Below are 14,489 nucleotides of genomic sequence, written 5' to 3'. Positions count from 1 at the left end.
TACTCAAAACTCTCTTTGCAGGGTAAAATGTTGAAAACTTTTTTTTTTTTTTTTAAAAACCACATCAGCTATTCAATTTTCACCTCAGGAAGGCCTTCCAGACTTCAAAGGATAACTGGTTTAAGAGAGATGATTTGGACCGGTCACCCTGCATGCATAACTGCACTATGGGCATTGAATTTTTTCTGCCATGGGGATGAGAGATGACAGAGGTGCACACCTAGTTGAAGAGTTGTTACATGCTTTCTGGATGGGGTTGAAGGCGGAGGCAAATCGTAGATTCATAGAATCACAGAATATCCCGCGTTGGAAGGGACCCACAAGGATCATCAAGTCCAGCTCCTGGCACTGCACAGGTCTGCCCAAAATTTCAGACCATGTGACTAAGTGCACAGTCCAAATGCTTCTTAAATTCAGACAGGCTTGGTGCAGTGACTACTTCACTGGGGAGCCTGTTCCAGTGTGCAACCACCCTCTCGGTGAAAAAGCACTAAGGCACACCAGACATTAACTATCCGAGGCAATATAATTATTTTCATCCACAAACTATTCTACTTACAACAACTTAATATACAACACCTAGTTTATTTTACTAGTATAAGATGATAATACTTGAGTTACATCAGACGTCATTCAGACTATGTCGTACATCATTGTCATTTAAAAATCCTTTACAAAGGACTGCTTTTTCTCTCACATTTTTGTTTCACCAACCTGTACATACAATGGATGTGCACAAGCAGGATCTCCTGCCTAAGGCACTGAACAGAAAATAAATAAACAAATGGCAAATATTATTTTATCTCTTTATTTTTTTCCAGAATATTTTAATATTGAAGCCCAAGTTGTTACTTTCAAGGGACAGAAAAGGGGAAAAGGAAAGGGAGAAGAGAGAAGTTATGAAGACAAATTATTTTATTTAATTTATGGTTTTGTGAATGGTCACTTCTGTAGGCAACAAAATGTTTTCTTAAAAAAGAAAGAAAGAAAGAAAGAAAAACAAACAGCACCATTAAAGAACGCATGATCCCTGAATTCTAAACGAAACACTGTCTCAAAACAAAAAAAATGTCAAAATGCTTGTTTCACCCAGTCACATCCAGTCGGGTAATATAGCGAAGCATAACAGCATTAAACTGTAGCAATCCTGCTGAAATCAACTACACCCCCTTCGGAAGATTCAGAGAACCATTTTCTGAGCTTGTCCTGTGGGAATAATATTTTCTTTGGTAGAGGACTGAAGGAGGGTATTTACTTCACTGAATGTGGATAGAAAAAATATCTATGCACGTTAGGGAGCTCCCCCAAAATTTTGTATTTCTCATGCATGTTTAGTATGAGTGGATTTCACATTGCTGTTATACTGCAGGAGTAATACTGCCCTATAAAGGCATAGAATGGCTAATGTCGAACAGATGTAAACATTCAGAATACTGACAAAAAAAAAAATACATACACACAAAAAACCCTGTACTGAAAACGTGAATTGTGTTAAATTTCCGTAAAGCAGAAAAAATATTTTACAGCAGTACAAGAGAATTATGGCAACAAAGTAAAGCACTTTTCTTGTAACATTCATGAACAGTACAAATACAACAAAGTTATTCTACGGACTAAATTATTCTTTAACTATCAAATATAGTACAAAGCGAAATATTATGTGCTATAAAAGAAGCAGCTCCTTAAATTAGACTAAAAAAATGCTTTTTGTTGTTGTTGGTTTTACAGTGACAAAGCATGATGACCGAAGACGACAGGATTTCATAGCTTCAGAAACATTTAGCTACACAGGTCCATGATAAAGCCACTGAATATTTTGTTGGTCTCCCCCCGCCTCGTGTCCTGCAGAGCCCCAGAAGACGACTGGCTGTGCTGCTGCCAGGAGGCTGTAGAAGTCATTCAGTGTTTGGAGCAGGGCCCTTCCCGTGTGTCAGCTAAAATGATCCCTTTCGGTGACATTTCTCAGCTTGTCTGGAGTGTTTATCCTGGTACTTCACCACACCTTGGAGAAACTGCTCAACCAGAGGCTACAATAACTATTCTGAAATTGTGCGTGTGTTTATAAGGGGAAGGGGGTGCAGCATAAGGTAATTTTACTTCAGAAATTGCATTATAAAGCACCATATGCACCAGCTGAAAAACTGGGCAAGGAATTGCAGGGCCCTGAAAAACCATCTGCACGTTCTGTAGCTTACCCTGACAACATGCACCACCCTCAAGAAGAAAGTCTATAGTACAGAGAATATACCTTTATGGCTCAACCTTGATTTTTGTCTTTTAAACATTATTTCGTGTACTAGACCTCAGCAGGTAAATAAAATGCAAACAGGGAGCATCCAGTTCACCATTTCTTTTTTTTTTTTTCCCCTTTTTTTTCCTTCCTTTTTTTTTTTAATATATTATTTCAAAGGGAATTTCTGCTTGGAAAATTAGTTCAGAACAGGAACACACAAACACACACACTGCAAATGCCCTAATGTTATCTGCATATCTCACAGGTATGCAATTAAAAAAAAATAAAGAGGGAGGAAAGAAAAAAGGAGCATTTCTCCCTCTTACCCAAAAGTGCTGCTCCAGGGGTAGGAGTGGGGGAACAATTTTGGAGGTTAAAAAAAAAAAAGTAATTTATACATGCTGCACATCAGGACACATATGTACGCACACATAAACACAGAGCATTGTGTTCTTAAGCAATTCTTTCACCACTTTTCAGTGCATAAATGTTAACACCCAATGGTGCAAACTGCATGGTCCTCAGAAAACAGAATGACATTGGGCCTGAAGCCTGGACAATTAAACAAAAAAAAGGAGTCATTCAAAATTTACTTTGGAAGGTGACTGTGTTCTTCTTCAAGACCATGGGTCACTCTTCCCCAAGCATTTGTGTGACATAAGAATCCAGGTAAGATTTTCAGTCCTACTAGGATTCAGTCAGGCTCTTATATCACCGCAGTTGCTTTTAAATATTTTAATAACCTAAAACTATTATCTGCAACAATACTTCATGACTGTAGCTAACTAATTGGTCAAATTTATTCCTGGTGCAACTCCAGTGACCCACAAATGAAATGAGTGAACTGCACTATGGAAGAGTTTGGTCAGTGGTGTAATATAACATAGCACCATTCAGTCTAATGCCACTTTAAATAACGTTTTATCATGACCTCACAAATGCAAGTTGCAATCCTGATACAAAAATGACAGTATGACATGAATGAATTACCTACCACATTAGTCACACTCTTATTGTTTGAACAAAGTAATTTTTTTTTTCTGTGGCTGGAATTTATTTCTGTATTATGTCAGTCAATACAAGAAATAGTCTGAGATGCAAGTACAAAAAAATACTGACTTATGTGCTGTGGACATGAAAACCTGAGCTAGAAATAAGGATTCCCAGCAGGCTTATATAAACACAGGTTATTAGAAGTCTAAGACTGGTTGCTCTCTTCATTTTAAATAGAAGTATTCTACCTATATCAAGTATAAATACAATGCAATACAATTCCGATACAAAGGCTCCTCAAATATGAATTTGATATGCATTAACTGAATACACTCATGCTTATTCATGAGTATTTTCCAGACACTATTTTTTTTTTTTTCACAGGAGCTGGCATAGCAGTGAATGTTAATTTTCATATGGTTACTTTTAGGTTTTTGCTTGGCTGGCATATCTTCTTACCAGAAGACGTGAAAGTGCTGAGAAGCCATTTTTTTAAATCACATTTCATATTAAGGAGCACTTTTGTATAGAAAAAATATATTATTGTATCAGCAACAAATTTGTTAGTGTAATTATAAATGGCCTTTTTATTACACAGTGTCAAAAATAACATTGATATGTTGCTAATTACAATAAAAGAGAACATCAAGGTGCACCATAGAGCTTCCTATGACAGGAATGTATGTTGTAGATATTCCAGCTCACTTTTAAGACAATAAATGGCATTTATCATGTCCATGAAAATGGTCCCACGAGAAAATAAATGTGTTTCCTCTATTCAGTAGAACCTCACTAATACCAGTATCAGGGAGACCATTTACAGCTGTAAGTAGAGACGTTTCCTAAATTTATTAACTTTCTAAATTCATTCATATTAATATTTTGGAATGCCACAGTAAATGCAGCATTACATACTTAAAATAATGCTGAAACCCAAACATTGTTACAGCTGATACATTTGCTCTCTGAGAATAGTGGAAAGAAAACCAGTTTTCTTGAGCAGACTGAAAGATGTTTAGGTTAGTGAGGTTCTACTGTAATGGTAAAAATAACATTTCTCTCTGATGCTCACATTTGGGCAGACCCAACCACATATTGACAGATGGACGACTTGCACTCCACATTTTGTTTTCTTGAAGTGGGAGTGAAAAAAACCAAGGTATTTTCATCTCCCCAGCAACTGCATGTGCTTTATCCCTTTATAATATTTTCCTTATAGGTGAATAGGGCTTCATTTTTTATTTTTATTTTTTTTTCTCTGCAGTTATGGTGTCTAACACATCTGGAATGCAGCTATAGTCCTAAATGTAAATACAGTACTGGATAAATACTGATGATCACTTTAAAGATGCAGTATCCCTTTAAAAAAAAAAAAAAAAGCCTTTTTGCTTCAAATTTCTAAAAGGTAGAGTAAGGGGTCTGAATTCCTTTCAGGAAAAAAAAATAAAAACAAAAATAAAGTAGTGCTGTAAGTAATTTTAAGAATGACTTTAAATGACAAAACTCTGAGAGATGTTATTTCGACTAACTCATATAACAGGAAAAATGACTGGTAATCTAGTATTCAATCAGTACACGATTAGAATCTTTCCTTATTCATTCATCATAAGAACGCCCCAATTTTAGGCCACAGAGAGGCTAAAACATCCAGAACCTATTACGTATGTCTGACCCCATATATATATTTGGGACTGACAAACCAAGTGGACAGATTAGCGAGACAAATGCAAATAAAGAATATTTGAGTAGGAAACAGGAAAGAGGTTTCTAAGCCCCAGCAGAGAAGTTACTTTTTCCAGACTCTACTGAAGGCAATGTGATTCCAGTGCTGGTCCCACTAACCCATCACAGATACAAATCTTTCTCAAGGAATCAATGAGAAGAGATGATAAGCAAGATTTCAGTTCCATAATCCCTGGAAGGCAAGTGAGGAAACTCCTCTAGTGATCCAAATTCCTCCTTTATCGCTACGTGAAGGGACTGTATTTTAGCCCTAATTGTGGAAGTCAATTGAAGAAAACAATTCTATCAGCAGAAAAACTGCAAAGCAACTGAGAAGCTACCATGGCTGATGGCCCACACCTTTCCACCACGCTGCTCAAGACAGGCGGTCAGTGTTCAGCTTGCTATTCATTCTGCATAGCTACTCCACTTCGTGTAGAGTTATTCTTCCACTGGTCTTTAACCAGCAGGTACTATCAACTGTCGAAAAGTGGGGAAAAATATGCTGCACTTTGTGCAAATAAATACAGGATAGGAATGACATGCATTAATGCCTTTTTGTCTCTTTTTCTTAAACACAACATGAGAACTCACAGAAGCTTCAGTGACAACGCTGTCAGTTTTTTTAAACTAGTCCTAGAGGCTTCCTCTTCTTTCCTGGGAATGGCACTCGTGCTGGAATAACTAAATTCTGAAAGCACCATGAGGGGAAAAAAAAAAAAAAATAAAAACCCAATCGACTAATTGCAAACCATCATTGGCCTACACCGTTCCAATCCCTCCGTCCTGCTCGCCCACGCTGACAAGGGATACTGCATCTTTGACTCAGTCTCTACCGTACAACCAAGCAAGCTACACACAGTTTGGAAGGCCCTATGCAGTCATCATGACAGAAGGCTCCGCAGCCTTTGCACACGATCATGGCTTTCAGCCGGCAGGAGCATTTCAGTTCCAGTTCATCGGCATTGCTACTGTCAGCAAATTTCTGAACCGGCATCTGCGCGCTCTGGTTAGACAGGCCCGCGGCAGCGTTCGAGCCACTTCCTAAAATCCCAATCGATTTCTCAATTGCAGATGCTGCCCTTTTGAAGCTTGTGCTACCGAAGTGTATTGTTGGGTAACTTCCACAGAGCTGCTGCTGCTGCTGCTGCTGCGGCTGCTGCTGCTGCTGCTGCGGGTGCTGCGTCTGTATTTTCTGAGCAGCAAGTTGGGTAAAAGGCTTCTGTGGCTCAGAGAGTAAATAGGAAGAGAAATCTGCATTTTTCAATGCAAATGCTTTTAACTGTTCTTTCACTTCATTCTGATCATAGGAAGCTTGCTTCATGCCCAGTTCGCAGCTGCTGCTTAAACCTTCCTCAAAAGAAATGGGTTCGGATTTTATATTGCTACAGATGCTTGCTGGCTGAGGCCAACTAAGTCTTTTAGTGGTTTCCATAGTAACTGTCGGTTGTTTTTGATCAGAGGGGACGTCTGCATTTGGGTGAGGAGGGGGAGGAGGGGGCAGAGGTGGGGGCGGAGGGGGAGGGTGCACTAACGTTTTACTCTGGAGAGTCTGAGAGGCACTGGCAATGTCATCACCTTCCTTAATTTGAATACTGGGGGAAAACACACTTCCTAGCCTCAGCTGGTGAGCTGCTGTAGAAATATTCACATCTCCCAAGCCCTTCTGTTCCAGGTGTCTGCTAAAAGCAAACGCATTGCAGCCAGGTGGGCCTTTTGAAGTAGTTTGCAACAAAGCTGCTGTAGGAATCGGGCCTCTTGCAGCCATGGACATTTGGTAAAAATGCTGTCTGTGTGAGGTACTAGCTTCTGCGTGAAAGCTGCCGTTTTTATCAATGTGAAATAAGCTCTGCTGGAAACTGCATGAAGGCAACGGCCTCTTCTGCTGCTTGATCTCCGGGCTGTGAGCGATGCGGCTCTGAATGGCGTGTTTGTTCAGCCACTCTTGTTTAAATGGCTGACCATGCCCTAGCTGGTTCATGCTGGAACTAATTACACAAGGAGCCACTTTAACATCTGTGTCCATTGACACCTTCCCAGGCTCACATTTAATTTGAGCGTGTTCCCCTACAGTCCTGGCCATCCTCTTTTTCGGATGGTTTTCACGCTTTCTGATTTGTAGCGGGGCAATGCTGCCTGCTGTAAATCCTTTACCATCTGGGTTAGGAGAGTTGGAAGGATGCTCAACAATATTTCTCTCGGACACTGCTGTTTTACATACTGAGGTAGTTTGCAAAGGCAAGGGAAGCCTGTTAATTTCTAGTTTGGCTCCTGATCTGGGCTGTGGCAGCACTTTCTCTAAAGGCAGATTGCCTTGCAGTAATTGTGTCACTAAAGGATTGTTGGCCTCCACTGATGAGAGGCGACAGCTTGAGCCCCCAGCACTCGTGACTCTTTTTAGGGTCTCTGTGGTCAGAGACAGGGAGTCTTCCATGGAATCCGCCATGGGCGCCTTGGCGGTCTGCATCGGCTGTGCGCTCGGGGCTATTTCTGCAGGCTGGGCCGCCATTTCAGGGCCTGTGAAGTCCTCCGTGTCCATCCTGAAGCACTTGTCAGACTCGGTGGTTTCTGATTTAACAGGAACAGCAAGGCTCGTCAAAAGACTCCTGGACTGCAGTTCTGACATCTGCGTGTAACTGGAAGGTTCGGTTTTGACACTTTTTAAGCAGTTTTGCTCTGCATATTCTTTATGCTTACTGGCGTTAAGATGGCTGACCACTGGCTGGTCTGTGCTCATTGCCTCTTCATCATGCCAACAAATTCTGTTGTTAGTGTTATACTGACTGGCACAGGCAGCATCTGCTTCATTTTTAAATGCCGAAGGACCTCTTAACTGCTCAGCAAAACCTTGGCTGGGAGTAACCACCTCAATTAATTTATCCTGGGGAGCAAGAGGCACTTCTCGAAGACTTGAACAACCTGCCTGCAAGTTCTTGCTGTCTTGCTTTGTAATGTTGATAAAGCTGGAACTGTGCTCAAGGCTTTCATTAGAAACTACTTCAGGCCTGCTTATTACAGACACCTGAGGACAGGTTATACTTTGTAAGGCAGCTTCTGTCCGTACAGGTCTGCTCTGCAGGTCAGTGCTGTTCTCTGCATTTTCAATAGAAGAAGAAAGTGACAGACTGGAATTCAGATTAGTAGTGTGGTCAACAATGACTTTGCAAGGTATAGACCTATTCATGGCAGTTTGCGTATAGCTCACCGGCTGAGATTTACCGGAGAGATCCATTCGGCTTCGTGCTCCAGAGCTTTTGTCTAAGAGATCAGCGTTTAATTTAGTAGCATTATCATAGGAGCTTATTGTCACCATGTTACCAGTAAACATTGAAATGGGTGGCCTCGCAACAGAATCTGCTACTGCAACAGCCTCACTACAACTTAAAGCTGACCTAGCGCTAGTGTGGACGGAGACAGTGCTTTGCTCGTTACACCCAGTTATGGCTATCTTATCAGAAGAAAATCTGTTGGTAGTCCCCACTGGTGGAATCAGTACAGAACTACCAGGGAGATGATTTGGCAAGTTATTTGCAATAGATGAAGCTGGCACAGTGGCATAATGACTGGAGACTGCATTGTTCGCATTGCTACTTGGTATTGGCAACCTTTTGTCATCGATGGAATTTGATAAGACCGTACTGTCTATGGAAACTGGTACGTTACTGTTATCAATACATTTTGGTCCAACGGCTATGCATGGAGTATCAGCCCCCTGGATGGATTTCAGCATATTTATATTACAAGCTGAAACTGCTGTGTTTGCACTGTCAACAGACATTAAAACAGAGGATTTATCAACAGAACTTGCAAAAGAAAGTTCTTTAATTGCTCCAGACATAGCAGTGCTGCAAACAGACACAGAGACTGAATTTTTATTATAAAGCACTGGCACACTGTTACTTTCAGTAGAGGTAGATGAAATAATTTTCTCGCACAACTGTGGCATAGGTATATTCTCATCAGAACTGTGAACGGGTATCTCAGTAGCAGTTTCTGGTAATGTAGCTGTGTTAAGTGACTGCTGCAATAAAGCGGTAGTCTCACGGTGATGAGCAGACTTGTTGCTAGGGGACCTGCAGTTAGGATTAACTATAATGACACCGGTAGAACCTTCAATCTTTGTATCAGTAGAAGCTGGTATCTCTAGAGATGAGGTACTTTCCTTTGAGTTGAACTGTGACTTTGATTCTTTATTAGTCTGGAGTAAATGAGCTCTGGCTTGATGCTTTGCAAATAGCTTGGCCTTTGTTTGCTCCTTGATGTGTGCCAGTGTTCTTGTCTTCCCACCTTCGCATGGGGTCCCCATTGCTCCAGAGACTATGCTTGCAGCTGCTGCCACGGCTGCTGCAGCTGCAGCTTCTCTTTGGGCTCTTGCTTGCTGAGCTCTTGCTTTGATATCCGCAAGAGTTCTAGCCCCAGTGTTTCTTCCACTGCTGACTGATGTACTTGGGGAAACTCGAGGTTCTGGTTTCGAAACAGGTTGGCTCTTGATAATAAAAGGTGGTCCAATTTTTGAAAGCTGAATCTAAAGGAAGAAAAGAAAACACAATAATTTGAATGAGATCATCAACTTGCTACAGTCACCATCTGTCTCTTAAAAGGGTCAGAGCAATGTAATGAAGGAAATTACCACTCAGTGCAGCTGGACAGAAAAATGCTAAGAAGTAATGATATTTACACTGCAGTATTTTATCATCCTCCAGCACGAATATCTGACACCTGTATTAGCCTACTCACACTGATCGTTTTGACAGGAAGAAAAATTGAACTGGATGACAACATGATGCTTATCTGACACAATTTGTCAGACTTGTTTTATCTGCAGTGTATCTAACTGAGAAGATCAACAAGCCTGGTGCACTGATACTGGGGAAAGTGCCCACTACTGAGCATTTGCGGCAAATGTGTGAAAAAGCAACAGTCATGTCGTGCTTTTGCTCCTTGGTCTCCAATGACTAAGCCATTAGGAACTGTCAGTCTTTCCTTATATATCAGGTGACAAATCTTGCCTTTGGATAGGATGCAACAGTATCGCCACTGAGCCTGTTTTTCATGTTACACCACAGAGCAGTTTAAAGTAGTGGTATAAGTGAATCATCAAGGATACACCTTTCCCTTCCTCGCTCACAGTGTTAAGAGACCCACTTAAGTACATTCCTGGGACACCTCCTACACTTAGTGTAGGACTTGGTGGTTAGTATTATCACTCCTCTTCTGAAAGGATCTGAGAAGAAAGCTAGGTAGTTTTTGTAGCTAAAGTAGTCATAAGGTATGACAGGAAGTGAGAGCCTTACAGCACAATGATTTAGGAGAACTAGGGTTCTTTTTTCTCTTTTAATAACAAAGCATAGGGGGTTGTTGGAGAGATAACCCAAAAGCTAAATATTTGTTACATTAAAAAAAAAAAATCCTAGAAATGATTGTCCAAAATTATTTTTGGAAATGCCTGGCATGTTTCAGTATCCTCATTCACTGGCTGGAAGCTTAAGGGAGATTTGTTTGATATGACTGTGCAAGACTGATAGTATCTGATTTTCCTTAAAAGATCAGTGAAAATCAATATAAAGACGGTATTGTAACATATAACCATTTTTATAGCACAGAGCAGGGCAGTGTCTCTTCACACGGCCCAGCTGAGGGGCTCATGTGGAGGGCTGGAAGAGTGCAGTAGCACTCTTCCTAGCAGTTCAGTTTTGGGCTTATGAATGAACACTCATGCCTAACACTGTGAGGTTTTATGAAAGCCTCTTCCAAGGAAACTGGAATGAGATTCACTCCATTTTATTCATGCCACTAAGCACCCATCAGAAGGCCAATTTGGTTATCACTTTTTTTCAGATGTCACATTACATAAGTCATTATTTTTAACTAATGTCTTGCATCATCGTATTTCCTCTTCCGCTGTTTAACAGTTCAATTAAAATTTATATTAACATATTTGCTCACAATTACATCAAAGCATCCTGCTTGCTGTTTCAGTAGCATTTTTTTCATTTTCCACTTTGTATCACCAGAACTGCTAAAAGCTTTAAGTATTTGATTGTTTTTCTTATTATAGTCATGACTTTTTTTCTTGCCTAGTGATCTACTTTCCTTTGTGTTTAGAAAATGGTTAGAATTCATTAGGCTAGACAGAGACTGTCCAAATATGAAAGAATATCACTAAGTTCAGAATAGACTATCTCAATTGCATCACTGATCATAAAAATAAATTAGTTGAAATAAGCTGCTGCAATAGTGATTAAAACAGTTAGCCTATTTGCCCCCCTGGCCACATTAACAATTTTCAGTGATTGCAGCAGTTAAAAATAAATGCAGAAAAGGACATTTCTGAATAATCAGGAACTCGTATTGCAAAGTCGGTGGCTTAAGTTCAGCAAATTGGATCTAAAACTTGGCTGATGTCATCATGTAGAAAATTAAAAGGGTCAAAACACTGAGACTATATATGACTAAATCTATAGATCCCCCTGTTTAAAAAAAAAAAAAAAAGGTTTTCAATTGGAATATACTTTCTTACACAAAAGAATGATACATATAAAAGTTTGCTTAGCTGCTGTACCTTTTTTATCTTTTGCTTTGCCATCAGTAGCTATTTATACATATCAGTTAGATACTTCCTCCTGGCAAGGTCTCTGCTTCTAATTAATTCTGTAGTGAAATCTTATAATTCAGTCTATCCCAAGCCCTGGGTTTGCAAAAGGATCTCCATCTATTGTGACTCTATGTTCTCTGGCTGGATTAAGGCACTGTTTATTATTATTATTATTATTATTATTATTATTATTATATTTTTTATTATTATTTTAATTCTCAGTAATGGGTATGGTAACATTTGTTATTCACACTTGCTGAAGAAGTCATCTGTGGGAGAACAAGCAGACAATACAATTGGGCAATTGGAAAGAAAGACAAGTAGCACCGTGTAAAAAACAGACGCTCTTGAGTTAGATTAAGCCATAGATCCCAGAAAGCTTTCCCTCACACAAAAGCTGTTTTGTAGCTAAGACCCTGGCTGAACAACTACAGGCATTTACAACAGAAGTAATTTGGCATGGTAGGAATAGTAAAGTAGAAAGTAAAGGCCACTACTAAGGCCCCTCACATCTACACAAAAACCCAACATGCATCGTGTCTGCATGCAGTCAGCAGGAAGGAGATAAACTTTTAGTTTCCGAGTCAGCTGTTTTTTCATTACTTTACCTTAAGGGGTGGAACTCGAGGTTCTTCTCGGAGTGGCTGATCTTTCTCTGAAGGACTTGTTGATGAAGCATTACGATTAGGCTGATCATCATCTATTCTAGCTCTCTTCTCTTTGCAGATTCCAAAACCGTGCTGTTCTGCTGTTTTCCTCTTTGGGATCTCTGGGTCTCTGCTTTCATTCCTCACTTCAGGTGATTTTGTGGGTTCTAATGACTTGGAAGAATGTGAACTCTCCAGTCGGCTTTGGCTGCTGCCTGTTAGCTTGTGAGATTTACTTCTGCACACTTCGGAGAACGAAGATTTCTCTAGAGATGAGGTATATACTTTTTCGTGTGGCTTTGATGGAAGCAGCTCGATACTTTTGCCCACTGATCCTTCTGGTAAGACAGCTACCTCTGATGGCAAGAGCGTACCTTTCTTGTCACCTCGTTGCTGAATACTGTGATTTTTAATCGTGATCACCTCTGGAGAAGAGTGGTCTGGGATGGAAGCAATATAGGATTTCTCCATTTCGGAATGTGACTTACATGGCTGATGACTGAGGTTTTTGCTTTGGGGCTCTTCCAATACTGAAGTATCAGGTACAATTGTTAGTGGACCAACTTTCAAATTTTCAGGTGCACTCTGAAGTTGCTTTGGCTGAACAACAAAATTCTCTTCTTGAACCACCTTAGGAATGGTAGAGCTTTCTTCTTTCAAAGGGGGAAGGGAGTCTTCCAACAGACATGGTGATTTTCTTTGTTGCAAAATAAGTCTTTCATTGGTTGGGGAATTAGAAACTGGAGATGTTTCTGATGGAAGAGGCAAACTATTTGCAACAGATGTTTCAGAAGTCAGAAGAACAGAAGATACTGAAGATGTTTCAGATGTTAAAGGTAAATCAGACATTGGAGATGTTTCTGATGTTAAAGGTAAATTTGAAGCTGGTGATGCCTCTGACGTTAAAGGTAAATTAGACATCAGAGATGCTTCCGAGGTTACAGGTGAGGTGGACATTGGAGAGATTTCTGACATTAAAGGTGTATGCAAGTTTTCATCAGTGGCCTTTTGCTGAATATCACCTTCAATGTTTTCAGTACTGGACACTTCAGATGAACAAGCTGTTTCAAGAGATGCTGGAGTACAGGGTTCCTCTGAAGTTGACTGAGTGTCTCCTCCAGGAGACGCAATACAAACACATGGTCCTTCTGGACTTCCAGAGGAAAAGGAAGTCTCAGAAATACAAGCATTCTCAGATGATTGTTCCTCAGGGTCACTTTGAAGCTCCATATCCACTGCAATGCCCCCACCAGTGAACAAGGAGCCTTCCAGACCAGCATTTTGCATTTCTGGAGCAATTAGCTCTTTTGCAGACTCAGAATCCTTCTCTGCTGTATCACTGACAGAGTTTGTGGATGAAGCTGATCGTGCTGGTGATACACAATCCTCCAGCTGATCTATCACAACTGACATGTCCTCCTGAGGGCATTCTGACTTCAACTCCACTTTAATTTCAATGTGAGATACAGTATCAGTTACATCATTCATCATGACACAGGACTCAGTGCTGTCTGCAAGCTGCACTGCCTCTGTTTCTTCATTTGTGCCAGCTGGACTTACTGACTCTTCAGAAAACTCTTGTTCTGTTTTATGGTTCTCCTCCTGGCATTCACAAATACTTGTCTCAACCTCTTCTGCAATCTCCTCCTGAATGATTGATTCTTCAGGTATCAGTATATCCTCTGAGTCTGCCATTAGATCCTTGACAGGAACCTGTTCCGTATTACAAAGAGGTGGACAATACTCTTTCTCTGGTAATGGTGAAATTTTAGTGCCTTTCTGCTCATGGTCTTCAGTGGTTGCTTGCTTAGAAGGACCGGGTGTGCCAGAAGATCCACACAAAGAATTGCTTTCATCTTCATCGTTGTTCTGCACTGCCGTCAGTTTCATAGATTCCCCTCTTGACATTCCCAATCTAAATAGAAAGACACAAATTAAAAAGGGTTTCTCACCACAGACATGCTAAAGGAATAGGATCACCTTTGTCATCCACATTTTCCATTCACAAAAAGGATATATTATCCAGTTTAAAATAGTGGGTTTTTTTGTTTAAGTGGTGGCTGACTGATTTATATGGTTGTATATATGGCTTTATATATTTTGGAAAACATACTACTCTGCTTACCTTAACAGTGCTAAGAAACTTAAATATTTTAAATAAATAAGCTATTTCTCATTATTTAACTATTCAACACTTCAATGAAGCAAAAAAGCAAGTTATACAGATTCACAGCTACTCGTACTACTCTTAAATTTCTGCTTTTATTTTTTAATACCTGCACAACACTGCAATACTAAC

The 14,489-nt window shown here is 40.2% G+C and overlaps 1 protein-coding gene across 16 annotated transcripts in view; it reads right to left on the bottom strand.

The window, feature by feature from the left end:
* Positions 1–567: 567 nt before the first annotated feature.
* The window catches only part of ASXL3 (ASXL transcriptional regulator 3), a 132,782-nt gene continuing 118,860 nt past the window's right edge, over positions 568–14,489 (bottom strand). For all 16 annotated transcript variants that reach the window (XM_080581145.1, XM_080581150.1, XM_080581156.1 and 13 more), the window contains 2 exons: positions 12,152–14,105; positions 568–9,473 (listed from right to left, as the gene is read on the bottom strand). In XM_080581145.1, the coding sequence (XP_080437271.1) occupies positions 5,781–9,473; positions 12,152–14,105 (5,647 nt within the window). In that variant the 3' untranslated portion in view covers positions 568–5,780. The remainder of the gene's footprint in view (positions 9,474–12,151; positions 14,106–14,489) is intronic.

The sequence above is a fragment of the Anser brachyrhynchus genome (assembly GCF_964034855.1).
Source record: "Anser brachyrhynchus genome assembly, chromosome: 2".
NCBI lineage: Eukaryota > Metazoa > Chordata > Aves > Anseriformes > Anatidae > Anser > Anser brachyrhynchus.
This window is presented reverse-complemented; position numbering and strand designations above follow the sequence as displayed.